The sequence below is a fragment of the Aspergillus udagawae genome, assembly GCF_001078395.1.
Source record: "Aspergillus udagawae IFM 46973 DNA, scaffold_3, whole genome shotgun sequence".
Classification (NCBI taxonomy): domain Eukaryota; kingdom Fungi; phylum Ascomycota; class Eurotiomycetes; order Eurotiales; family Aspergillaceae; genus Aspergillus; species Aspergillus udagawae.
Genome location: NW_025091266.1, coordinates 307,992 through 334,554, shown reverse-complemented (window position 1 = coordinate 334,554; position 26,563 = coordinate 307,992). Strand labels below are relative to the sequence as shown.

At 50.8% G+C, this 26,563-nt stretch overlaps 10 protein-coding genes across 10 annotated transcripts; 5 read left to right on the top strand and 5 right to left on the bottom strand.

The window, feature by feature from the left end:
* Positions 1-531: 531 nt before the first annotated feature.
* Positions 532-1,268, top strand: ubc2 (E2 ubiquitin-conjugating protein RAD6; the record flags this gene model as incomplete). The annotated part of the gene is made up of 4 exons (XM_043288918.1): positions 532-573; positions 715-779; positions 857-1,081; positions 1,145-1,268. The coding sequence occupies 4 exons, from the start codon at positions 532-534 to the stop codon at positions 1,266-1,268; spliced, it is 456 nt and encodes a 151-aa protein (XP_043144853.1).
* Positions 1,269-2,131: 863 nt separating this feature from the next.
* Aud_003970 (putative kinesin family protein (KinA)) lies at positions 2,132-5,188 on the top strand (the record flags this gene model as incomplete). Its single annotated transcript, XM_043288917.1, has 5 exons — positions 2,132-2,136; positions 2,205-2,236; positions 2,293-2,387; positions 2,456-4,887; positions 4,957-5,188. 5 exons carry the CDS (start codon positions 2,132-2,134, stop codon positions 5,186-5,188), a joined length of 2,796 nt encoding a protein of 931 aa, XP_043144852.1.
* A 648-nt stretch (positions 5,189-5,836) lies between these two features.
* On the bottom strand, positions 5,837-7,579 carry Aud_003969 (uncharacterized protein; the record flags this gene model as incomplete). The annotated part of the gene is made up of 2 exons (XM_043288916.1): positions 5,837-7,258; positions 7,571-7,579. 2 exons carry the CDS (start codon positions 7,577-7,579, stop codon positions 5,837-5,839), a joined length of 1,431 nt encoding a protein of 476 aa, XP_043144851.1.
* A 956-nt stretch (positions 7,580-8,535) lies between these two features.
* Positions 8,536-9,464, bottom strand: Aud_003968 (EF-hand domain-containing protein; the record flags this gene model as incomplete). Its single annotated transcript, XM_043288915.1, has 4 exons — positions 8,536-8,715; positions 8,777-9,072; positions 9,148-9,233; positions 9,454-9,464. The coding sequence occupies 4 exons, from the start codon at positions 9,462-9,464 to the stop codon at positions 8,536-8,538; spliced, it is 573 nt and encodes a 190-aa protein (XP_043144850.1).
* Positions 9,465-10,526: 1,062 nt separating this feature from the next.
* On the bottom strand, positions 10,527-12,634 carry Aud_003967 (transmembrane 9 family protein; the record flags this gene model as incomplete). Its single annotated transcript, XM_043288914.1, has 4 exons — positions 10,527-10,594; positions 10,661-11,096; positions 11,146-11,483; positions 11,533-12,634. 4 exons carry the CDS (start codon positions 12,632-12,634, stop codon positions 10,527-10,529), a joined length of 1,944 nt encoding a protein of 647 aa, XP_043144849.1.
* Positions 12,635-13,076: 442 nt separating this feature from the next.
* On the top strand, positions 13,077-14,261 carry lcp5 (small subunit rRNA maturation protein LCP5; the record flags this gene model as incomplete). Its single annotated transcript, XM_043288913.1, has 1 exon — positions 13,077-14,261. One exon carries the CDS (start codon positions 13,077-13,079, stop codon positions 14,259-14,261), a length of 1,185 nt encoding a protein of 394 aa, XP_043144848.1.
* A 2,044-nt stretch (positions 14,262-16,305) lies between these two features.
* Aud_003965 (flavin-containing monooxygenase) lies at positions 16,306-17,915 on the bottom strand (the record flags this gene model as incomplete). The annotated part of the gene is made up of 2 exons (XM_043288912.1): positions 16,306-17,571; positions 17,628-17,915. The coding sequence occupies 2 exons, from the start codon at positions 17,913-17,915 to the stop codon at positions 16,306-16,308; spliced, it is 1,554 nt and encodes a 517-aa protein (XP_043144847.1).
* A 2,189-nt stretch (positions 17,916-20,104) lies between these two features.
* On the top strand, positions 20,105-22,166 carry Aud_003964 (uncharacterized protein; the record flags this gene model as incomplete). The annotated part of the gene is made up of 3 exons (XM_043288911.1): positions 20,105-20,445; positions 20,536-20,866; positions 20,934-22,166. 3 exons carry the CDS (start codon positions 20,105-20,107, stop codon positions 22,164-22,166), a joined length of 1,905 nt encoding a protein of 634 aa, XP_043144846.1.
* Positions 22,167-22,517: 351 nt separating this feature from the next.
* Positions 22,518-24,050, top strand: Aud_003963 (FAD-binding oxidoreductase; the record flags this gene model as incomplete). Its single annotated transcript, XM_043288910.1, has 1 exon — positions 22,518-24,050. The coding sequence occupies one exon, from the start codon at positions 22,518-22,520 to the stop codon at positions 24,048-24,050; it is 1,533 nt and encodes a 510-aa protein (XP_043144845.1).
* A 254-nt stretch (positions 24,051-24,304) lies between these two features.
* Positions 24,305-26,483, bottom strand: Aud_003962 (putative 5'-nucleotidase; the record flags this gene model as incomplete). The annotated part of the gene is made up of 4 exons (XM_043288909.1): positions 24,305-25,799; positions 25,852-26,045; positions 26,114-26,324; positions 26,380-26,483. The coding sequence occupies 4 exons, from the start codon at positions 26,481-26,483 to the stop codon at positions 24,305-24,307; spliced, it is 2,004 nt and encodes a 667-aa protein (XP_043144844.1).
* Between the last annotated feature and the right edge of the window lie 80 nt (positions 26,484-26,563).

Sequence of the window (26,563 nt, the reverse complement as noted above, 5' to 3'; positions counted from 1 at the left end):
TTGGCTTACTGCAACTCGCCTCTGGTGTCGCTCCGTCCTCCGCAAGGTATTCCGCATGTAGCCGCTCTCCCGCAACCGAGGCTGTTTGGACAATATCTTAAATCACATGATCACTGTTCACATGACCATACCTTCATATGACGTCCCCTGATGTGATTACTCAGCAGTGGCGTTTCTAGCTATACATAAAAAGCTAGTTTCTCCATACGGATAGTTTAACCGATTGCTGGAACCTGGATGGCGAGAAGGAACAACGGCACGTACAGCTAAGCAAGAGGGGAATCCCGACCCTCAGAAGACCGACCGGTATTGGATCAACGCTTCTCCTCCCACTCTTGTGATCGCTTTTCATCCAGAAGGATCCATTTCCCGCTGCTTATCTCAACTTCTCTTGTGGCATATCCCCTCTCGACCTTTTTTGTATACAATCAGGTCTCTTACTTTCCAATCTCAACAGCTTCAACACGTGGTCTACTTGCAGTCTGTAAAAGCCTATTCTGATAGCTCCTATCGGTCATAGCACCCGCCGCTATGTCTACTTCTGCCCGCCGTCGTCTCATGCGTGACTTCAAGGTACGTTATTATTGAAGATGATTAACTCTGACTCAGTCAGTCGTCAATCTGTTTCGTCGTTGCGCTTTTTTTTTCTTATTGTACCCTGTAGCTCAGCTAGCAGGCTGTGTCTCGTGAGCTAACTCTGATTCATAATCATAGCGCATGCAGACTGACCCTCCTGCCGGTGTCTCAGCATCTCCAGTAGCTGACAATGTCATGACCTGGTAAGCTCTCATTCTTCTCGATTCATCCGTACATCTGAAGAATGTGGTGATGGAGTGACTGACATATCCATCTCTAGGAATGCCGTCATCATTGGCCCCGCCGATACCCCGTTCGAAGATGGTACATTCCGCTTGGTCATGCATTTCGAGGAACAATACCCCAACAAGCCGCCGGGTGTCAAGTTTATCAGCCAGATGTTCCATCCTAATGTCTATGGTACGGGGGAGCTTTGCCTTGATATCTTGCAAAACCGCTGGAGCCCGACCTATGACGTGGCGGCCATCTTGACTAGTATTCAGAGGTACGTTGAATATTCTTCCACAACATACTTGGGACAGTGATTCTGATGCCATATCTGATGAAGTCTACTAAACGATCCCAACACGTCATCCCCGGCGAATGTGGAAGCATCGAACCTCTACAAAGACAACCGGAAGGAATATATCAAGCGCGTGCGTGAGACAGTCGAGAAGAGCTGGGAAGACTAATTTACTCTCAGAAGAGGAGGTCTTGAGTTCAGTTCTCTTAAGCCGATGGTTTTGGTTTCTTTTTATTTGGTTGGTCAACAGGAACAATGTCGTTTACCCGGGAGTCACAAGGGGACGTTAACGACTTGTGGTTTGGTTTGACGGGCTGTTGATCTGAATGTTCTGGCCAAGTTCGTATTTGGCTTCCACGTTATGTTGATGATATGCACAGCGCGGGGTTTTTGGCGCCTGGTGAATTATTTATTTTTGCTGGTTGTGTGGATAGCTGCATTGTTTATTTCTGCCTGCATAATGCATGAGCCTTTCTTGTCATTTAAGTCCTCAGATTCTGCTGCCTGCTCTTCCGTTTTAAAGTGAGCGTAGATATTCTTCTCTCCGTACAGGCTCTTGTAGCTATAGATAGATATAGTTCTAAGAAAAGCCTTGAGCAAGTGTGGTGATGATGCGGGACGAGTGTTTCTCTTAACGTTCTTAGGCCGGCGCCAAGCCACATCCTCAAACGGCTCGTGTCGAAGCATTCCTGCGACTCTAGATACATATTAATCCCCACGCTGCTCTTCTTTGCTCGATTCAGCAGTGAGTCCTAACCCACGTCACAAGTTCGCGGTGGTGTGTGCGTGCGGACTTGCTTTCCTCAACCCATCCTTCTGTCACTGTCTTGGGGTGAGGACATCGCGTGTTCCTGGCTGCCGTCTCGCACGTGGACCCCTGACCCAAACATCCCACCGACTCTACGCAGCTGGCCAACAGATCGAAATCCGGCTCTGAACAAAAGCCTAGAATATTGCTCGCCTCCCCTCGGGGCTATCCCTCACCTCTAGGTTCTCTTTCTGGTGATACTTGAGGGTTGAGTCGGAGCAAACATGGCGTGAGTATTCTATATCAACTGCCGCTTGAAACAGTGCGGAGAAGGCTGATGATAGCCTGGCATGACAGATCATCTGGGCCCGGCTCCAACACCATCAAGGGTTTGTATGCTCCGTCCGAATACATATGTTCGAAGATACTCACCGGTGCTGCGTAGTCGTTGCGAGATTCCGACCGCAAAACAAAGTCGAATTAGCGTCTGGAGGAGAACCGATTGTTGAGTTTGAAAATGAGCAGTCATGTAACATCAACGTGAGTCTCCTATCGAGGTTTAGGGAAGGCAAGGTCTGGTGGCGCTTGGAGATATTGACCAGCGATAGTCCAGGGAAGGCACAGGAGCCTTCACCTTCGATCGAGTTTTTCCCATGGACTCGAGACAAACGGACATTTTCGACTACTCGATCCGCCCTACAGTCGACGATATTCTGAACGGTTACAACGGTACGGTCTTTGCTTATGGTCAAACAGGTGCTGGAAAGTCTTATACAATGATGGGTTCCGATATCGACGACCCGGAAGGCAAGGGTATCATTCCGCGCATTGTTGAGCAGATCTTCGCAAGCATTCTCACCAGCCCGAGTAACATCGAATATACGGTTCGAGTCAGCTATATGGAAATCTACATGGAACGGATCCGCGATCTCCTGGTGCCACAGAATGATAACCTCCCCGTCCACGAAGAGAAGTCGCGAGGTGTCTACGTCAAAGGTCTGCTCGAGGTCTATGTCTCCAGTGTACAGGAGGTCTACGAGGTGATGCGACGCGGTGGTGCGGCAAGAGCGGTGGCCGCGACCAACATGAATCAAGAATCGTCTCGATCCCACTCCATCTTCGTCGTCACTGTCACCCAGAAGAATTTAGAGACGGGTTCCGCAAAGAGCGGCCAGCTTTTCCTGGTGGATCTCGCAGGTAGTGAAAAAGTCGGCAAGACTGGCGCCAGTGGCCAAACCCTTGAGGAGGCCAAGAAGATTAACAAGAGTTTGAGTGCTCTTGGTATGGTCATCAACGCGCTGACAGACGGCAAATCGACGCACATCCCTTACCGTGACTCAAAGCTCACTCGAATTCTGCAGGAGAGTTTGGGTGGTAACTCTAGGACGACCCTGATCATCAATTGCTCTCCGAGTAGCTATAACGATGCGGAAACGATCTCAACGCTGCGATTTGGTGTGCGCGCGAAGGCTATTAAGAACAAGGCGAAGGTCAATGCTGAGTTAAGTCCAGCTGAACTGAAGCAACTACTTCGCAAAGCGCAGACCCAGGTCACCAACTTCGAGACCTACATTTCAGCCTTGGAGAGCGAAGTTCAAGTGTGGAGAAGCGGCGAAACAGTTCCCAAGGACCGTTGGACACCTGCGAGGGGCTCAGAAGCCGTCAGCGCGGCCAAGGCTGAAGCTCGTGCAAGTGTTACGCGACCTGGAACTCCTTCTCGATTGCAAGACACTCCCCGATCAGAGACACCACGACCCGATTCAAGATTCGGCGACCGATCTAGCACCCCAAGCCTTGTGCTAGAGAAAGATGAACGGGAGGAATTCCTTCGGCGGGAGAATGAGCTCCAGGATCAAATCGCCGAGAGAGAATCCCACATTGCGAATGTGGAGAGGAGCTTGCGTGAAGCTCGCGAGGAACTCAAGAACCTCAAGGATAACTCAGCACGCTCTGGCAAGGACAATGAGAAACTCAGCGCTGAGGTCAACGAGCTTCGGATGCAGCTGGAGAAGGTTTCCTATGAGGGCAAGGAAGCCTCGATTACAATGGACAGCCTTCGGGAAGCTAATGCTGAGCTGACCGCGGAGCTGGACGACGTCAAGCAGCAACTTCTTGACGTGCGAATGAAGGCTAAGGAGACCAGTGCGGCACTCGATGAGAAGGAGAAGAAGAAGGCAGAGAAGATGGCGAAGATGATGGCTGGTTTCGACCTGGGAGGCGAGGTTTTCTCGGACAACGAACGGAAACTCCAGGACCTTATACAGCGGGTGGATGCATTGCACAATATCAGCGAGGCTGGCGAGCCAATTGCCCCTGACGACCTCCTGGAGTTACGGACCAGCCTGGTCGAGACTCAGGGATTCATTCGGCAGGCTGAGCTTACCATGAATGATCGGGGTGAATTGAGCGAGCTGCAGGACAGCCGCAGACTGGAGTTGGAGCAGAAGCTGGCTGATCTCGAGCGGGACTATGAAAGCCTTCTGGAGCGCAACCTGGGCGAAGGTAACGTCGAAGAGATCCGCGAGCGGTTGGAAAAGATCTACGTGACCCGGAAGGAGACCGAGATGCAGGCAGCGGCTGAACTGCGCAGCGAGATTGCACACAAGGACGAGGAACTCACCAAGCTGCGGCAGTCCCTTGCAGATTCCCAGTCTAAGGCGTCGACTAATGGCGCCACCGGCAAGAACCTGCAGCAGCAGATCGCCGAGTTTGATGCGATGAAGAAGTCCCTGATGCGCGACCTGCAGAACCGTTGCGAGCGGGTGGTGGAGCTTGAGATCTCGCTGGACGACGCTCGAGAACAATATAACAACGTGCTGCGCTCCTCTAACAACCGCGCCCAGCAGAAGAAGATGGCTTTCTTGGAACGCAACCTGGAGCAACTGACTCATGTACAGCGGCAGCTGGTGGAACAGAACAGCAGTCTGAAGAAGGAGGTCGCCATTGCGGAGAGAAAGCTGATTGCCAGAAACGAACGGATTGCGAGTCTTGAAGGACTCCTGCAGGAGAGCCAAGAAAAGCTTACTCAGGCGAATCATCGGTAAGTCCTCCCCTATTGAAGTCCTCGGCGGTAGGCAAGATACGGTTGGCTAATGCCATATCCCTACAGGTTTGAGGCTCAACTCACTGCTGTTAAAGAGAGACTGGAGGCTGCGAAGCAGGGTTCGACAAGGGGTCTTCCGTCTATGGATGGCAGCGGCGGTTTCAGTTTTGGCGGCTCGAGAATCGCGAAGCCGCTCCGGGGCGGTGGTAGTGGAGGGCCCGAGAGCAGTGCTCCGGTCGCAGGAGTCCAGTCGCAGGAGAGCGGAAAGCGCACGAGCTGGTTTTTCGATCGACGATGATCCACGATTTCTCTTTTGCTGTTTGTTCTACCCTTCCTCCGAACCTATCTGATTGTCTTTTCCTTTTTCGTTTTGTGCAAACAATCCAGCAGCCTTTGTTGAGAACCCGTTCTTATCATCTTCTTGGTGTCTAGATATCCTGCCGCTTGTTCTGCTCTCCTATCTCTGTGACTTGGCCGATAACGAAGCCTGTTCCACTGTGCTCATGATGTTGCCCTTTTTCTGTTCCGTCTCATTCTTGCATCGCTGGCTACACCTAGATTCCGAGCCTCCGGCGAGCCTATGCGACGAGAGGCCTCCGGTTCTCCTGATACCCTTGTATACCAGACCGATAGAAAGCACCTCGTGAGAGGGAAGGGACAGTTTGGAGATGAATACATAGTAAGTAGAAGAATTTCACCGGATGTCAATAGAAGAAGATACGGTCACAGTAGATGTCATTACTGCGCGAGGAGTCGCTTCTGCGTATCCAATCGCGACGTTTCTCAGACTTATAGTTTAGTATCTAAGCTGAAGTTTGCACCAATAGGGAACGCGGCAAATACCATGCCATGCATAAATATATATATAAACAGAAGGTGAATGAACAAAATGGGTATCAATAAAGAAAACTTGCCAAACCTACAAAATGAGTCAAAGCGATAGTGCCTATTCCACTAGAGTGACTCTCACGCCGTCCATGCCCATGGTCGTCACAAGCCGATCCATCATGTCCGACGTTGGCGGCTCACGGGTTTGTGGGGAGATCAAGGACCGTACGACCAGAGCCGGCTTCCCCGACTTGCCAGGCGATTTGGGCGGTGTAAGGGGCGATTCGTACTCTTCGATTTCCGGTTCCGAGACACGATTAGGCATTCCATCGGACAGGGTGCGGTTTTCCGCTTCGATAGCCGCGCGCTGTTTCTCATCCATAGCGAGAATTAAATTGTTCAGGATGACTAGCGCGGAGCGAATGCCCCGGACATAGAGGCCGGAGTAGCCTTCTAAGAAAACGTAGGGGAGCGGGCCGATGAACTCCTGCTGCTCGTTCTGCCTGGCTCGAACCATCGACACGGCGACGCCGAATTCGGTGTGGATGCCGCGCAGTGCGGCCCGCCTGGCCTGAACATCCCGCAGCAGGGCAGATTGCAACGAAGCTCTCCTTTTCGATGGCAGGGCGAGCAACTCCCGGACCCGTTTCACATACCCGGGTACCTTGGAGATCTCGATGAAACCGCGCTCCGCGACGTCGATGTAGGCGGACGAGTCGGGTAGTCGCGCATTGTCGGCGGCAATCTGCTTGTTCAGGTCCTGCCACTCTGGTTCCTGGAGAAGACATTCCTCGCCTGACAGCAGAGCAGCTGTCACCATCAGGTTCCGGTAGACGATGTACATGGCCCGTCCGAATCCGTGGAGGTGGGCCTGCGGACCGCGCAGTTGCATGATTGTCTTGATCCCGGCAGCATGACGCAGCCACGCATCGGGGTTAGTGCAGTTTTGTACCTCGAAGCAGGCTAAGGTAATTGCGGTGGCCAGCGCCTCGTCGGATGTGGCCTTCGAGACGTTCGATAGCATACCTGCTAGGCCACGGAGAGACCGTGTGTACATCAACCTTGCGGCGTCCGTGTACCGCGGGTCGTTGTGCAGAGCGCCAGTGTATGCGGTGGTGCAGGCGCGTAGGGCCCAATCGAAGGGTGTGTTCATCGATCCGCGCCGGCTGTGGACATAGTCGACCCAGGTTACCGGAGTGCGTTTCACGGTGCACCTGAAGTAGCAGGGGAACGCAGTGAGCACGTAGTTGGTGAAGACTTCGGTCTGCTGGGAGGATGCGGCCACGGCGATCAATGAGGGCGATGCAAGCTGGTCGATCGGAGGATAAGAGGTCGTTTGCGACGCACTGGAGATGCGGGAGACGGCCTTGGTGAGCCATTTGGGTTTGCTGCGAGGGTGCGGCGTCGAGGAGGACGAGGATGTCAACCGGTGCCGTCCCTGGGAGGCTGGCAGTTCATCGTGAAACTCCAGCGTGGTCGCATGACCGGTACAGAGGAGATTGAGGTCTTTGCAGCGCGAACACGGTGATTGACCGGTGCACTGGAGCGGGATTAGGACAAAATCAAGCCAGTGGCCTTAAAGGTAGCTTCCAGAAGAGTGAGGATCATCGAAAATTACATGAACCTGGACAACGCGACATGGGAGTAGCAGCGCGCGATCACACTGTGAACAGTAAGGGTAATGGGGGAAGACAAGATAGGGAAATTGTACAAGAATGCACAAGAACGCATTAAGGATTAAGCAATGATAATAATCAAAGTCATAAGGCAGTGGTTGGAATTGAGCCTAAGCTGACAATGACGGACTAACCTGGGCTCGAGCATCGATACAGTTATGACAGCAATGTGGCACCGCGGCCATGCTCGTCACCAGGACATCAAACGAATTTCCGCAGGCTTCGTATTCGGAACACTCGGCATTGAGGAGCTGCTCTGCGCGAATGCTTGATTATCAATCTTGGGGTCGTATGGGGGCGTGTCAGTGTGTCAGTGTGGTCCAAAATGTCCAACACTCTAAGGAAGAACAGGAAGAATCAGGCTAGAGCGCCGTTTAGGGGCGGTGGAGACGACCGTAATTGAGACACTAGTGGTCAACTCGGGAACCAAGCCATTTCGCCATACGAGGCTAATAAAATTGAGTTGATCAAGGCAAACAAACTCGCAAATGCATTGCTCAGGGCCACTGAGTCGAATTATTGTTGCAATCATAAAACTTAGGGATGAATTGGCTGTATACGGAGTACACTCGACTCTTATATCCGCTTCAAGAGCACATGGTTCACTAATTCTAGGCTCGCACGCTAAAGGCACAAACCACATCCACAGCAATAAATGTGTCAAAGCAGGAGAGACAAACGAAGACCCCCAGTGGCCTCTCCTAAAATCCTGTACATGAAACAAAGAACTCTCCCATGAAATCCGCCGTCGTTCCAAGGAAGATGCATGATCCAACCAGAGAAAGGAAGACGTAGAAAGCAACCCGAAAGAGACGAGAGGTAAAACCACCGTGATGTTGTCTTTTTGTTTTTTCTCATGTACAGCAGAGCAGAAGCAAGAAAGAAAGAAAAGTTACAAGAAAGATGAGGTCTTGTCTACCGAGCCCTTATAAAAGAGTACGTGGGCAGGCGCAAGTAAGAGATCACGGGCTGTGGGAATCCTAAAAAATATAAGCAATAAATACCAGCAGAAGACCAAGAAGATAAGAAGTAGATGGAGTGAACCATGGTCAATGAGGAGAGCCTCGAATTTGCGCCGCATTCGCCAAAGGTAAGAGGATGCACGACACTATGTGCGGGAGGACACGTCATCCGCGCATACTTATACCAATCCATCGTAGAGGGACAAGGCGCTGACAATTGTCTCGTCGCGTTTGCTGCCCTCCTTGAATTCCTCCATATCTAGGCTGCCGTTCTCGTCCTTATCCATCATGCGAAAGATCTTCTTGACCCGTTTCTCCGGTGTGTCTTCGTCCTCGGGCAACTTGACCATGGAGCCGACCTGTACTCGCCTCGTTAGATGGAGTCTATCCGCAAGAAAGCCAGTCACTGAGAGATCGCACCATTTTGTAAATCGCCTCAACAATAGCCAGCATCTCGTCGTAGGTAATCTTTCCATCACCATCGATGTCGTATAATTGGAATGCCCAGTCCAGCTTGTCCTCCATCTTACCCCGCGAGGTCACCGACAACGCACAGATAAACTCCTTGAAATCGATCATGCCGCTATTATCCGAGTCGAACACTCGGAATACATAGTTTGCAAACGAGGAAGGGTCGCCAAAGGGAAAGAACTGTCGGTAGATCTTCTGGAATTCCTCCTTTGTCAAGGTCCCTGAGGGGCAGTCCTTCAAGAAACCTGCCCCGCAATGCCACGGTCAGCGTACTTGAATCTCCTCCGGCTTGGGATCACCGCTGCTCACTCTTCACACACCTTTATACCATTGTTGCAACTCTTTTTTATCGAAATGTGTTGCCCTCTGGAGCTCTTCGAGTTGGGAGGGGGAGAGCTTCGACTGTCTATGCGGCCAGTTGTCGTTAGCTTATATCCCTAAGCCAGGCTATAGACGAAAATCAAGCAGAAATATTAATGTAGGTCCATCGAGCCGACAGACCCTGGATCCTAAAATTATATAGTCTTCAACTCCCCGTGGGGAAAACAAAGGCCGTAGCTGGCGGGTTGTAACCCCGTTTCACCACTCCCCTGATGCGCGGAACGACAAACAAATGCAGTACTCACGATTTACCCATGATCACCAGAATTTCCACACACGGTCAAGGATATACAAAGTAGCTCTTGGCCTTTACACAGACAAGCAAGGCTCAGCGCTCCGAAATCTTATGCGACGGCGGTGCAAGGACGGAATCCCGGAAGACGCGGGGTAAAACGAGGCTCGCTTTGATAAGATCGTGTGCTGCTTGGCCGAAAGAGGGTGAGAGCTAAGCAGTATAAACGACTGACAGAGAGACTGATAACGGATGACAATAAGAACGAAAACCTCGTGCAGTAGTAAACTTGAAAGTTGAATGGTTCGGGTTCCAGTCGGAGAAACAGACTGTCGTAGTTGTCGTAACTGGCCGTAAATCTTTCCGGTTCTGATGGAGTCAGTCAAGCCGTCAAGCGTGGGCAGTCCATCGGTCCAGAACAGGTTCATTGGCTTGGCACGCAGATGGCGGGATGGGAGGAAGCTCCACTATGAATGAATGCATCATGGATTATTCAAGCCGGATATTTTTATCTTCGGAAGATGTCTATTATTCTAGTTCTGATTCTTGAACTCGGGTATTGATGGTTTTCCTATCTACTGTAGCTCCTGATTGGATTGACGTTCTATTAATAACATCGCGATGCGTACAATGAATCCCCTCCAAGCTTAGAACCTTTGCGGCTTGAACAGTCTATAATATATATCTACATTTCGTTATCATACATCGCCTGTCATCTCGAGTCAATTCAATAATCACATCAACGCCACTTCGTCTTTCCTCCGCCATTACCTCGGTGAAATAAGTAGCTTGAAGCCGACCCAAAGATATGTACAAGTCCTGGTTGACGTCATCGGCTCAGAAGAGCATGGCGGTATTGGAATATCAGAAGTAAGCGCATTGATTAGACGGACTTTTTATGAAAAAACGGCCTTTGGAGTCCGGTCAGCACGTCTGGATCTTTCCATTGTACGTGTATTTAACTGTTCGGCAACAGGGTCGCTCGTTCGAAGACCGAGAACAAATGCAAGTCGGGATGATTGATCAATTGGAAGCGCGAATTACCTGCTATATTGCGACTTCAAATGGCATAACAACGTCCGAAGTTTAGTCAACCTTGATCGAGCCGTAGATGCGTTGCACAAACGCCCAGCTGGCGAAGAACCCTATGGAACCTGTGCAGAATGAATTAAAGACCACCCCACAGTCATCCAGGCTGGTTCATGGGCCAAAAAACATACCTGTTAAGATAAAGACCAGGAAACCAATCAAGGCAGAGTATCCCACATAGAGGACTGCCCCTGTGAGTCCACCGAAGCTCACTCGAGTGATCCAGAAAATAAAGGCATTGATGAAAACATAGAAGCCCGTCATTCCGGCCCCAGCGAAAGCCCTCCAATGCCACCGGTAGTTTTCAGCGCACAACAAAAAGTAAACCAACAGGACCGTGGTCGCCGCAGTGGTCATGATCATTAGTCCATAACAGAGGAAGAGGAATCCGAACATGTAGTAAATCTTGTTCGTCCACAAAGAAGTCATGATGAAGTACAGCTCCACAAAGATAGCGCCAAACGGCAAGATGCCCGTAAGTAGCAAAGAGGGAATTGTCCGAAGGCTTCCAGTCATTGGAGGAACTTGCCTCGGAATTTGGTTGGTCTTCGTTGGACCTTCGATTGCCTGAAAATGCGGTCAGCAGGTGCTCGTTGGAGGCCAAGGAAGGACATACTCGTTGTTTGAAACCAAGCCAGCTGCCTGCTACACTCAATGGCACACTGATGACGAACCAAATGAGGACCAGGGCAAGCATCGTTGTGAAAGGTACGGCTCCGCTAGAACCCTTGGCCCAGACAAACAGGTTCAGCAAGAAAAAGGTACCAAAGATAAGTCCAGGAATCAAGACTGGAGTCAGGATGATGTTGCGCTTCCAAGCCTCGCCGCCGAATGACTTGTAGATGCGGGCCGAGACATAGCCTCCAACGAAGCCAAAAAGAGTGTAAATGAGGAGGATGGCAGTGGCCAAGAAACCGCGGTTGGCTGGCGAAAGAAGACCGAAAAGCGCGAAGACTTTGACAGAGTCAGCATTCCGCACAAAGAGAGCATCAGCTAAACCTACCAACTGTCACACCAGTCATCATGAAAAGTTGAGCCCCGTTGCCGACAAGCACACTCAGGAGCAAAGGAGACCTGGGACATCGGAATACATCGCCATGAACCAGTTTCCAGCCAGAATCCTCTTGGATTCCGTCCTCAATGGCAGCTGACGTTCCATCCAAATCTTCGAGATTGATCATGTCCAGGCGGTTGTAACGAGCGATGTCTTTCTTGAGAGCCCTCAGAAGAATCATACTCACCATACCAACCAAGAAAACCACAAATACGGCAGAGTTGATGAGGGAAAACCAATGGATCTTCGGATCGTAAACGTGCAAGTACTTATCCCAGCGAGTAGCCCAAGGAGTGGGCGATTCGCGCCAGTACACGCCATACGTCCAAGTGACTGGAGTCTCGCCATCTTCGCTCAGAATCACACCGGCATCGTCGGAGCCACACTCCACTGTTCCATCTTGAAGAACTCTGGAATCACGCCGGGACGCCGGCTGAACGAGCACACCAACAACCCGATACTTGTCCTTGCTCCCGAATCCTACACGGTGATAGTCAATGACGATATCATAGTGATTGTTCAGCATTGACTGTCCATCATCATTCAGAGTGCCGAGCGCAAAACCGGGACTGTAGAACTTGGACTGGGTCACTGCGTCCAGGTTCAACTGAGCACCGGGAAGCCCATCCACCAACCAGTTGATATTGTAGCCCTGAGCTATCCGTCTGTTGACAAATTTGGCGCTTCGCGAATCGAATTTGACTTCTCCACAAACAGCCTTGCATGATTCATTCTTGCCCATGAACAACTCAAACGGCGATGTCTGGATACGATCACCGAAAAGAATGCTACCTAATGACTCGCGAACATCTTTCGGCCCGTCTGTCGGACGACAAAAGTGGAAGGCAGTATGATAGTAGTCGTAGGCGAAGACGGAATGCAGCTGCTCATCTTGTTGAGCTAGTCCCGGGGTAAGATGGTTGACGTAGAGCGGCACAGCTTGGCCTTCATCGTACGAAGTCGGTGCTACACCAGGAAGGTAAAAGGCGGCGGATAATGAAGGAGCTGTTAGGAGAAGAGTAGATATCGTTAATCGTCCGTCGAGCCGCATATTGGGCGTTTCCGGAGGAAAAAGGGGACAATCAGCTCAGGTGTGTCGGTCTAGAATAAACGGGCGAAGCCTAAAGCGGATAAAGATGGCTCATAAAGTACTCGGATTGAACCATAGATCGAACAACTTGCGCACCGTGAAGACGAGACCCTACTCAGAAGATCATGTATCGGAGAGTTGGCAATAGATGGGGCCAATAGACTGAAAAGATTACAATTCTTGGGGAAGCTGGAGAATAAGAAGCAGTGGTTACGGGCTTTGGTTACCTGGGGCTCACAGGGCCAGCTAATCCGCAGTCTTGGCACACGTGATAGCTGTCAGGTTCCCAAACAACTGGCTAATCATCACGTGCCGATAAGATTCTGGTGATCGAAAAATTTCCCTCAAGATCTTTTACCGCACTCCAGAGAAAGACGCAGGTTATATAACCATCCACTTCACAATGGCGGCAGTGGCGGCTCAAACTGAGCCTTCGGGCCTAGAGAATATTTCTACGTTGCTGGAAAACCTCACCAGCTGTTTGTCGAGCGCCGGGTCGTCCCTTCCGAAATCAAAACGAGAATCGCCAACCGACGTCTCCATCGAACCTCCCCACGATGGCATATCGCTTCTTGACACCAAAAGTGACCTATTACTATCTTACCTACAGAACCTTGTTTTCCTTGCCATTTTTCAGTTGAGAGAGGTAGCCTCTTCGGAGTCAAAGGCAGATGAGAACAACGATGTCGATAATGGAAGCTCGTCACTGCGCGAAGAAATCGTCAAAAAACTTACCGAGCTCCGCGTGTATTTGGACCGAGGCGTTCGGCCTCTGGAGGGTCGACTGAAGTACCAGGTTGACAAAGTCATCAAGGCTGCAGAGGACGCCGACAGAGCCGAGCGCGGTGCCCCGGCCACGACAAAGAGCAAGACAAAGAATGCGAAATCTGGTAGCAACAACGAATCCGGCTCAGAAGAGAGCTCCGGTGACAGTGAGAGCGATAGTGAAGGAGAAGACGAAGAGGAGGAGGACATTGATGAGATGGCTTACCGTCCGAATATTTCTGTCTTCGCGAAGGGAATAAAGTCGGGGGCTCAGACAGAAGAGAAGTCAGACAAGACAGTGTCAGGGGACGGAATCTATCGACCTCCGAGAATCATGCCAACTGCACTTCCCACAACCGAACGCAAAGAGCAGCGGGACCGCCGTCCACGCAGATCAAATGTCATTGACGAGTTTGTCAGCGCTGAAATGTCAGCCGCCCCCATGGCAGAGCCCAGCATCGGTAGTACGATTGTCCAAGGAGGAAGACATTCGAAGACCAGGAAGGAAAGAGAGCGCGAGGCCGAACGTGCTGCATATGAAGAAACAAACTTCGTGCGATTGGCCAAGGAGAGCAAGAAGGAGAAAGCCAAGCGACGCGGTCCGGGCAAGGAGAGCACGTTTGGTGGTGAAGAATGGAGAGGTCTTACCGAGGGTGCAGACCGGATCGCAAAGCTCACGCGTAGAGACAAAGGAAGCGGCAGCGCGCTGGAGAGGAGTCGGAAGCGAAAGCTTAATGACGATGGACCACGCAGTGATGGCGTGGCAGTGGGTCAGATCTTTGAGAAGCGTCGGAAGAAGGTTGAGAGCTGGAAACGGGCTTAGGTTAGATGTACATATTTCGGCATTATGGATATGGTTCTGGAGTTTTTGTTTATATGTGAGGCGACTGGCATACCGACGATACCATCAAAAGTTGATCGATTATATAATTTGCCGTCGGTGCGAATTCTAATCAAAGCATCTTTTATGACTACGTCAATCTCTTTTCCAGCTCTAAGCATTGGTCAAAGTCATTCAATGATCTCTACGCATGATTATGTAGATCAGATATGGCAATGATAAACACATGCTGAAATGTCACACCATGTCCAAATTGCATTTTTCACATGCGTCGGAAAGCGGATGACATCATCGCCATTTCGGCCTCTGGAACAGGGACAAGTTAATTAACCAGAAGCCCATCGCTATTTACTTTCTGCTCAGTTGCTTTTCAACTTCAAGAGGCAACGTCATACTTTGAAGGAAGATTAGGAAGATGGAAAACCCAGGTTAGCGCCCAAATCCTATAATTGTGGCCAATCTGATCTAATGTGACAATGCAGTGTCAGAGATATCGACTGTTATCAAGCTGCTGATAGAGTCACCACCGTCAGTTCAGCAGGAAACAATAGAGAAATACTTCACACCATCAGCAGCCTTTGTACATCCATTCTGCCGGGTTCCGAGTTATGATGGCAGCCGTTGGCCTATCATCAAGATCTTCCAATGGTACAAGATCATGTCGCCTCGAATTGAGCACCAGATTCATTCAATAGGCAAGTGCTCATAGCTCAGTGACTAATTTTCCCGGGCGCTAGTTAACAGTCTACAGCCTATGATGAAAGCCGTCTCACCCTCTATATTACCCTATCACAGATATTTTCAATATGGGTGGTCCCATTCCACGTCTCCCCAGTCAAACTGACCACGGTCATCAACCTCACCACGGATTCTGGAGTCCAGAAGCCCTCTATGGTGAACGGGGGTCATACGCTCTACTACATCGCGAAGCAAGAAGATCTGTACCAAGTCTCAGAATTCATCAAGTTTGTGGTTCCCCATGTAGGGCATCTCTTTGTTCTTGCTTTTCAATCATTTGCGACTCTCTTCTGTATACTTGGTGTTGCCGTCTTCTATCCTATCCTGTGGCTGGAGGAGAGAGGGGTGATTCCCTACAAGATGTTGCGCAAGGGAAACCTTGTGTACAACATTGAGAGAAAGATACCAGAGATTAAGAGAGCATGAGGCGGTCATCAAGTTTGGCTGATGTGTTGTGTTTGGTTGTCACCTCCTTGAGATCTCTCCCGCAGATCCACTTGTGAGCATCAATGTTATTCAGAAAGTCAGCTTGTCGTCAAGATTACCTTCTCACTAGCTGATCTGCTACGGAAAACTCCGACGGACTAGAGTTTCCTTTTTCTTCCAAGCTTTGCATATGCCTAGCTTCTGCAGATTCCATATACATCTTTCAATTCTATCCGAAACCGAGAGACGTTCCGTAAATCTGAGTCCCCTTTTGGCTAAGGCAAAAGTCCTACTGAATGCAAGTCCTTATATGTGCTCAGATAGGGTAGAACTCCGTGTTAGGACAAGGGTGTTGATAACCATGTTATTCGGACTACGAATTACTATAAATCCAGTAAGAATGAAGTTTGGTAGAAAGAAATAGTCACTTCGCATGCCTTGGGACGAAGAGTAATCGACCGGGAGCATCGCACTTGCGGGCAACCGGTTATAGTTAGGACAATATGGCCTGTTTTGAGTGTATTGTAAACAAACCTTGGAGCTGATAATCACGACTCGTCGGACGTGAGACTAACTAGCCTTCAGTAAATATTGCGAAGGTATTTACGCCTTTAAGGCTCCATAACTCTGCTTCGACACTGATTTATCTCGCAAGCTTGAGGAATTAATGAGGAAGAGATTGACATAGAAAACGTAAGTGCAATTTTTTATAAGTGCTGTCTACAGTGAATATCAAACAGATTTTTGGACAAGAATAAAGAAAAAGCGTGGTCATATGCATCATGATGGGCATCTTCCAGGGCAACATCCAGTTCAAGAGCTATGCTTTGCTGGATGTTGCCATCAAACCTCACAGAGAATTCTAATGCTGCTTCCTCAACTGTTGTCGGAATGATTCTTCTTGCCTGACAACCTCCAGCGGAAGCGTACGGCCAATGCCAAAGAGCACGAATGGCGCCCACTTCCAGCGGAACGGGTTCACAAGAATTACGAAGATGTACCAATAGATCAATTCGGCGTAAGTGAAGAAATCAAAAGCGCCTGTTGGAGCCAGCCGTTTCATCAAGCGCGTAAAGTCGATCCAGGTCTTCATCCGACCTTCCGTCGGCCGCGATAGAGGATCAACCAGGAACATAAGCAGGAAGCGCGTGTAGATACCAATGTGCATGTTTCCCACAGTGCCGATGGCGTTGATGTAGGTGCTGTTGTTGGCGCAGATGCTCGGATACTTTGGAGGGAAGACCTGGAGATACCAGCTTGGTGGGCCGTATGGATCTTCGAAACAATCGTTTGGCAGGAAGTTTAGCGATGGACGCTTGAAGCCCGTTGCCATAATGATCACATCTCCGGGAACAACCGACTCGTGTCCGGGACCACCTTTTGGGACTTCTCGTGAGCGATGATTGAACATAACACCGTCCTCCGTAAGAGAGACAATGTCTCCGCGTAGCCAGCGTGCTTTACCCTGGCGGATCTGGTCAAAGAGCTCCGAGTTGGCCATGGGAGTTTCGGTGTAGAGACCGCTTGACGGAGCAATGTCCTGGAGATCGCGATAGAAGAACTTGTGTAGCAACCATTCCGGAATCCATGACAAGAATGTTTCCTGCCCAAAGATGTTGCAGGCTAGCAGCGACTGCACGAATACGTTGCGCGGGATAATCCACTTATCGGACCGTGACAGAACGTCAATCTCGCCCGCCTTGGACTTGACGGCAAATTCCAGCGCTTCAATGGCACTGGCGCCACCGCCAATGATGAGCACCTTCTTGCCCTCGACATCTTTCCCATCGAGCTCGGTAGAATGGAAAATCTTGCCTTTGAAGCGGTCTTGATCTGGAAGAGGGGGCATCTTTGGATCGCCGCAAACGCCAACAGATGCGATCACGCCATCGAAGCGCCCATACTCTTCCTCATTGTCGTTAATGATCCATTTTCCGTCTTTTGTCTGTTTGACAGACGTAACTGGAGTGTCGAAAACGGTGCGCTTCTGGAGGCCGTAGCGCTTCCACAGGTCAATGATCTGCTCGCGAATCTCCTTTTGCGAGGGATAGGCGGTAGTGTATTTCACTGAAGGATGGAATCGGTACATTATACTATGAACCTGCAGGGATGAGGTAGAGTTGACGCGCTAAATGCGATTGCATTAGTAGATTTCGAATCAAGTCCATGGCGAGAACAACGTACACTCCAGATTCCTCCGAGGCCTTTATCTTTGGGACGGGCTTCAAATAATTGCACATCGAATCCATGGCCAATGCAGTGCGCCGCAGACGATACGCCAGTCAAGCCGGCACCAATGACAGCCACTCTTTTCTTAGGAAGACCGTTGGCAGTTGATGCTGGAGGCGGAGGCGCAGGAGAGAAAACCCAAATGAGGATACTCTGGAACAGCATATAGAATAGACTGAATACCATGAGGAAAGGATGTGTGAAAAAGTCCACAACGGTGGACTTGGATTTTGATTGAGCCATAGAAGATGAACACTCAGTTGAACCCTAGAAGGAAAATCGCGACCTTGTCTGTATGACAGACAAATTATAGCGAAGGTCAATACCTAATTGCCCAGGTGAACGATGGCACGGGGAACCTCAGATAAGAGAAAGTATGAAAAGCAGAGGTAATATTGAAAGAATTGTTTACAAGAAGGAAAATAAGCAGGGAATCAGGCTTCTTTTCAACTGTATCTGAGATAGGTCCTGCCCTGGCCTGCTCTGAAGTTGGTGGTGGTGTGGTCAAGCATGACGTAGATGAGTGGACCACATTCATGTGAAAGTGGACGAGGGAAAGAAATGTTTGCTGCTTCCCTGTGATTGTCCTCGTCCTACGACGCCGGCATCATCATTTCGCAAGATATTGCATGGGTGCGTTATTTTTCTCAAGTTTGACAGCATTTCGAAGATACTCACCCGAGGTAGGCAAACAATGGCCATCTATCTCACTGCGCAGAGCGGACGACTCGCTATTATACGAGTTCACAATTCACCAGATCACTCATATCATCATAGCACCCAAGCACCCAGCTCAATGACCCAAGGCTCATTTCTTACTACAGAAATGCACGTCCTGAGGTGAAATTTTGGAAATATGGCAAGCAATAGGACTTTGGTGAGCCTCGCTTCGAAAGAGCAGGCATCAGATTCCTATATTTCAAAATTCTTGCCCAGGGAGACATGTGATTAAACAGGTTGTGTAAATGGTCGAGACCCAACGCTCTGTGGGTTATAGAATCATTCTGTAAGGTAGCAAACCTGGTAGCGCCATACGCTTGATGATAAGGTAGTGGTTTTGTGATCTCCAGGGGTGATTTCCTAAGATCCAGCGCCAACGCTGGAGGTGATTGGTAGCATATCCTCCGTAGTTTAAGCTTCCCTCAAGGTACCTTTCTTTATTGGTTCTCCGTACTGATGTAATAAAGCCTTTCAGGCGCACAAAATATATAGGATAAACATCATCTGACCCTCTTTTCTTAGCTACAGAGTACCTTGGAATAATGTTATTTCTGTCAAAACGGATAGAATTGATGTATTCCAACACCTCTGCACCATTCCCAAAGCGGATCGAAAGTGTAAACATCGTAACCAAAAAAGTGCCTCTCCAAACAGCAGCAGACGAAATACTCGTTTGTATTCTCTGCACCTGTCAATTGCCGCTGATGTGGCTCTCGTTTGGCTTCAGTGTCGACAGCTGTATCAACTGTGTGACATGCTCTAACCCGACTAATACCCCCGGATGAAGCTACGAGAGACCTTGGATGTCGGAGTAGTCTTCAAGATGTTGTGCTCGATTCTGAAACGCCCATAATCGGCTCGTACGTTCGCTATCTTAAGCTGAATTGATCGCCATCCTTGTAATAGGGGTATGTGCAGTACTATGAACGAAGACCACTTCAAAATGCAAGAATTGGTGCGAAAAAACGCGCGACATGAGGACGAATCAGTGTGGATCTTGAAGTCCAATATACACTTGACCGTCACCTATCCTTCTGCGCTCTGCCTGATAGTCGTCGCTGTAACTAGAACTGCTGCTCCCGAGTACAGCGATTATTGTAGCCCAATGACAAGTTATTGTATAAGTTACGAATTGTATATTGTATATTGTGTGATGGAGCCTTGAACTTTCTAATCTGTACCTGCCCTTCTAGTTTAGCGTATCATGGATGTAACCCAGGCTGTTTGGGTTTACTGTAGCCGTCACGCCCTATATAGCCAGTTAAATTATCCCCTTCTAGTTTTCCGAAGAGCGGAGGGTGATATTTAGGATCTGTATAGGTGTAGCAGGTATCAGTTGATGATAACCTTGGGGTGGTGTCGTATCACAAAACAAAGAGTACCTAAAGCTAACCACAAAAGGCATCGGTTGGCGGTCAGTTATCGTCTCTTCCGCCCGCCACAAAGAGCTTAACATTCGGAGCTTCTTCCGCTTCTTTCGCGGTTGTCGTCTGTGTCCACGGAGACACGCCCAACCACATGCTTCGCGCTGCCTACGATCTCAATTAATTCTCTGTATAATGAGAACTGCTCTTATCCATAATTATTTACTCCTCACAGTTCGTACGACCACAGAGCTCCCCATGACCGCCAACAACTCGAAACTACCCACCACCTTTCCGACGTAAACTATTCCTCCGATTGCTGCTTCTCAGACTGCGCGACTACCCAAGATGGCGGGCCAGGGCACTCCTGTGTTGGATCGCTTCCTAGCAGGAATTACCGATCTCGTGAAAGAGCGCGATGGAGTCAAGCTCCAGGATTTCTTGCAGATCGAACCTCCTCTCCCTGACCTGTACCGACAGATGGTGAATGAGCTGCGGCAACAGTATCCCAGCGGATCGCCAAAAGAAGCAAACCTGTTACAACGATGCGAAGGGGTAGTGCCACGTACGAAAGGAGCTAGCTCGTGGGCGGCTTTCTCTACATTCATGAAGCTATATTTTAGCTTCCTTCGCGATGTTAATGTCGACAACCTCCTCGAGACATATAACCTGCTCAAGGGACTTCTCAAGTAAGTCGCGGCCGTCTATTTTTCGGGCCCTGACCGATATTTCCAATTTTGTAACGCGATGACTGATTCGTACCTCTCTGAACCAAACAGCCAGTGCGTCATCGCTCTCGGCGACAGTCAAATGGGTGTTATAGTGCTGCCGACCGTCCTCTACTTGTCCAAAGTCCTTGCAAAGTTAGCAATGGGTCTAGACCGTCGGCCAGAATTGATTGCACACTTGTTGAGGCAGGAGGGTAGTTCGAACCAGGAAGAGAGTGTCGAGAAAGTCACCCTTGTGGAGCGGTCTGCAAACGTTGTCCGTGAAGCCTTCATCAAGTGCCTTACGGATCGTAGCGGCACCCCAGGGATTCATGGAAAGCCTGAGGGCAAGCGAGTGGGCATCTATCTTATGGCCAATCTGTGCTTGAAACTACTCTTTCAGGTATGCATTGATCCTCACCATACCGTTCATCGTTATGAATTACGAATCAACTGAAACAATCATACAGTGCGGCAAGCTGCGAAACGCGGAACAAATGTTCGCCAGCATTAGTGCCCAGTCACCGCCTCTGAAATACTTCCCGGCATCTCAGCGAGTCACTTATCTTTACTACCTCGGGCGATATTTGTTCTCCAACAACCTCTTCTATCCTGCGCAGATCGCGTTGCAAGCTGCCTACGACCAGTGCCACCGCCAGGCTGTCAGTCAGAAGCGCATGATTCTCACGTACCTTATCCCATGCAACATCATCATGGGCCGCTTCCCTTCACTGCAACTCTTGCAAAAACCAGAATGCGAAGGACTTGCTGAGCGGTTCATCCCGATTTGCCAATTAATCGTTCGTGGGGATTACATTGCCTTCCGAGAGCATCTGGCAGTAGACTCACCAACAACTGAATGGTATGCAAGGCGAGGCATCTTGCTTCCTTTGCGGAATCGATGCGAGATTCTAGTATGGCGGTCATTAGCACGTAAGGTGTTTATTCATGCTGGCTTCCATGGGGACCCTCAAGGGCAATCCCAGCGCGGACCACCGCCCTATCTTTACTTAAGCAAACTGGAAACCGCTGTGCGATGGCTGCAATCGCAACATACTCAGGCATCTCTCGGAGCTATCGGAGTTATACAACCCAGCAGGGCGCTGGACGCAAAGGCTGGTAGCAATAGCTCCGGGTCACAGATCATCTTCAAGATATTGGATCCCGACTTTACCGGAGTGAGTGGCGTGGACGGGGGTGAGCTGGAGTCTGCCGCTACTTTGCAGTCCAAGTACGGGGATTATCTTGCTCCGGACGGTTACTTTGATGCTCTGGGTCAATGGCACGACAATCCGGCGGGCGCCTTAATCGATGGCGAAATAGATGCAGACTACAGTCAATTTGAGCTTGATCCGTACGCTCACCGTCTGGATCAAGGGCACGAAAAGCCAACACCTATGATGCGCGAGCTCGAGTCCATTCTTGCATCGCTCCTAACTCAAGGTCTCATGCGCGGATACCTTACGCACAGGAATCCTCGGCTTGCGATTCCTGGTGCACGCCTTCGTGGTGCCTTGCCTACTGGCTTTCCAAATGTCTGGCAAACCATCTCTGGACGGGAAGGAGAAGATGATAGTGTGCCTGGATGGGTGCAGCCCCCATCGGCGATGGCATCTCAGTTTGCTGCCGCTGCTGCCGCTGCTGCCGGTGGTGGCGGAAGAGTCGTAAACTTGTCCGGTGCGCGCCCAGTTGGAGTTCAATAATACTTTGATAAGGATGGCTACGAGAAACACCTAATAACGAGCCGAAACACCGCGAGAATTGCCGCTGAGCACAGGTTGCGCGGTCGACGTGATAGCCTCTGTGGAAAGGGTCAAATGATCCTATGTGCGTTGCGCCTGCATTCGAAGATCATTATATTTTAGGAAACTTGCATTGTTTGAAACAATCGGCCGCGGAATGCGACTGCTGCTGACCTGCCCTGTGTTAAGTCGAGCCACTACGGAGTAATTCGGTAGCCTAGTTGGTGTGGGTACAGGCTAGGACAAGGTTGTATTCCTCGACGTCACAACCCGCCCTCCGCCGATTCCTGCAAAGCCCCTACGCATCACAACATGGACGATCACAACAAGGCCGTGGCGACCATTGCAGGTCAGGTCAAAAAATTCCACAGTCGCCAACAACCTTTTCGCATCTATCATGGCTCGACGAATAGCACACGGCAGTCTCAGCATGACCACAACAACACCATCAACACTGCACATCTAAATCATGTTATACGCACCGATTGCGAAGCTCAAACCGTGCTGGTCGAACCCAATGTTCCCATGGACCATCTTGTCCAGGCCACTCTGGCTGCTGGCCTGGTCCCTCTCGTCGTGATGGAGTTTCCAGGTATCACGGTCGGGGGAGGATTTTCCGGGACATCCGGCGAAAGCAGCTCTTTTCGGCACGGCTTCTTTGATGCCACTGTAAATTGGATTGAGATAGTCCTGCCGAACGGTGAAGTACGGATTGCGTCGAAAAATACGGATCCCGATCTCTTCTGGGGCGCTGCGTCGGCATTCGGCACTCTGGGTGTCGTCACATTGCTCGAGGTACAGTGTCAACAGGCTAAACCTTGTGTCGAGCTGAAGTACCAGTCCTCGTCGTGCATGGCTCAAGCCATGGACATCTTCCGCACTGCGGCTGCGGATCCGCAGATCGATTACCTCGACGGGATCGTCTTCGCCAGGGATCAGATTGTCGTTTGTACAGGACGACTGACCGATGCTTTGCCCGCAAATGTCAAACCACAACGTTTCACCGGTGCTCGGGATCCGTGGTTTTATCTTCATGCACAAAAACGTGCCAACTCATGTTCAAGAAAACCAGACTACATCCCCTTGACAGACTACCTTTTTCGCTATGATCGGGGCGGGTTCTGGGTTGCTCGGTACGCCTATTCGTACTTCCTAGTTCCATTCAACCGCATCACACGCTACATTCTGGACTATTTCATGCATACGCGGGTGATGTACCACGCTCTGCACGAGAGCGGACACTCCGAGCGGTACATCATCCAAGATGTGGCTGTGCCATACGCTGCGACAACCGAGTTCCTTGACTGGCTCGACCAGAAACAGAACTTTGGTGCATACCCGATCTGGCTGTGCCCTCTGCGGCAATCAGAGGGCCTGATGTCACGTACTGATTCAAACAGTGCAGCCCTACCATCTACCAGTGTAGAGGACGACGGGTACCTCATGAACTTTGGTCTGTGGGCTCCGTCTCCCTTCCACAGCAACACCGCCGAGTTCATCGCCCAGAACCGCCGGCTGGAGGGCAAAGTGCGCGAACTGGGCGGAAAGAAGTGGTTATATGCGCATGCGTACTACACCGAAGATGAGTTCTGGTCTCTATACGATAAGAGGAAATACGACCAGCTGAGGGAGAGATATCATGCGTCTTATCTGCCGGATTTGTATCAGAAGGTTCGGGTTAGACTTGCGCCTGAGGATGGTAAAGGTCAAGTGGGGTGGGGATCTATCCGAGATATTGTGTGGAACCTCTGGCCTGTGAGTGGGTTGTATGGTGTCTACAAAGCCTGGAGGGGAGGGGATTACCTGCTCAAGGCGAAGCAAAAGGGTAAGACTGCGAGTCATTGAGCAGTGGCTGCTACGTATCATGTTCTCATGTGATGATCGCACATGAATACGGGCAATGGGGGATGGAATAGATATGATATAAATGAACGAGTGCCAAATGCCAAGTATATATCATCCATTGCTCATATATCGTAAGTCGTAGTCTATTGTGCGTAGATAAGAAGTAGTCATTGCTCGCAGAGCTAAGAAGACAAAGCACCCAAACCAATCCAACTGCAACTCAGGTATCCAGCGACCACCCGGTCGGTAACTACCTACTTCTCGATAACAATGCGTCCCTCAAGTCTGGGCGCAATGCCGGGGGTCCACGCCGGCGTGAACTCCTGAGCATCATCGGCCGTGTTGAGCGTCGTGGGCTCGAAGCCAGCGGCCCGCATCCATTTCCGGACCGCCCGGCGCGCAAGCCGCAGCCGATGCTCTTCCTCGGCGGCGGAGCGGGCAGGCTGGGTGACGTAGTTCGTGGTCGGTTGCGGGGAGGTCAAGATCTCCGGGTCCGAATCCGAGTCCGAGTCCATGCTTGTGCCCTCCTCGTCCTCGCGGCCCTTGGCAGTCCCGTTGGCTTCGAGTTTGGCGAACCGGCCGTAGTAATAGTGCTTCGTGCGTTTCAAATTCGGTCGCGAGGGCAAAGGCCAGCTGGGCACCTTCTCGGCGACCGGGGAGGGTTGCGCGGAGGCGGGTTTCAGCCAGCCCTCGCAGTGGAGGTTCTGGTGGACTTGTGCCCAATGCCGTGATAGACTCTTGCTCCAGCGTTGCCACTTGCCCAGGATCCGGAGGCTGAGGAAGTACTGGCGGAGGATGGTGCTGATCATCACGCCGTTCTCTTCGTCGACGATCTCTTCCACGTCGCCTCCAGCTGACTGCACGAGGAGGGACGTGAACCCGTCCTTTCCGCGCGCCATGTAGCCCCTCGTGGCCAGAACGTAGCTCCGATCGAACTCGATCGACTCTCCGCCTACCTTGGCCCAGTTGAGGCGCGAGCCCGGGGGCGCAGACGGGTTGTAGCTAAAGGAGATGTTGGATACCTGTGGGAAACGGCCCTCGAGGGCGGGAAGCTGGCTCACTCCGTTTTCTAGAGCGCCCATAAGCGCGGAGCCCTTGATACGGAGCAAAACCACCGGGTCCTCGAAGGGGAAGCAGTTTAGCAGATCCTTGAGTCGTAGCACACCGGGTGGGTAGATCTGGTCACCGCGGATGGTCCCGCCGGCCATCATCGCGCAGTCGGCGGCATAGTAAAATCGCATCAGATCGCAGACGAAGTTGCCGAGATTGGACTCTTTCTGACGAACCGTGGAGAAGCGGCCGTCAAGGGGACGAACAGTGTATCCAATCGGTTTTTCCAACTTCGCCTTGAGACTCGAGGTCAGCCGACCGACTAGGGCTACGGTGGCCGGATCTTCAGGGATCGTTCGAACTATATCGCGACGGACGATATCGAAGTCCCAGCCCGATCCATCTGTCTTGCGCCACGCCTCGATATAGCTCAGCTGTTTGAAGTCGGTGCCGGATCGCAAGATATGGGTGTTGTTGATCACCGCATGTCCATAGAAATGATCATGCCCTCCTAAAATGAGATCTATCGTGCCAGGGGGCAGGTTCTGCGCCAGTTTATAATCATTCGGTTCTCGTTGATGGGTGACGGCTACGATAATATCCGCGCCCTGTTGACGCAGTTTCGGGGCAAGCTCTAACGCGGTTTTCGAGGCGGATTTATAGATCAGGTCCGGAGGGAGGGAGTTGATGGTTCCTAGCCTTAGGATTGTCAATTCATCCGCCGACGCCATATGCAATGTCAATAACCTACCATTCCCGCTCTCCCAGCCCAATAACGCCGACCTTGAGTCCGTTCGACGATGTCAGCATGGCCACCTTCTCGCAGTTGGCGATCGAGACGTCTGGCCCCAGCGCCGGGTCTAGAACATTGGCAAGCAACCAGGGAAACCTGCACTGGCTGCGCAAATGACGAAACTGTGCGACACCGAAATCGAGATCGTGATTCTGTCCAACACGCCAGCGAGTTAGCGACATTCCTGGTCTTGATAATCTCCTTGTGAATGTTCACGTACCCCAACACAAGCTACATCCGTCCCTGCTTTGTTTAGGAACGGTACCATATGTCGCCCTTTGGTGACTGTGCTCTCGAGACTGGGGTTAAAGGCATCGCCGGAGAAGAAGGTCAGGACGTCGGGAAGTCCGGTAAACCGCGGGTGAGAGCGATAGTAGTTGACCACAGATTGAAATCGGGAGACACCGCCAACGGGTTCAGCGGAACCAGCTCTGGAACACGGTCAGTCATCGTCGAGATAAGCTGTCGGTGAGGGGTCAAGCGTACTCCACGTGGTACACATCGTTGTAGTGAATCAGACGCAAATCAGGCGTGCCTGTTCTGTTGGAGGAGTGCGTGATGGTGAGGCCATCTAGTTCGACTGGAGTCATCATTTATAGGATATAGCAATGTCAAGCAGGAGAGGCGGAGAGAAGCAAGAGTGAAGGAGGATCAGACAGCTGAATGAGCT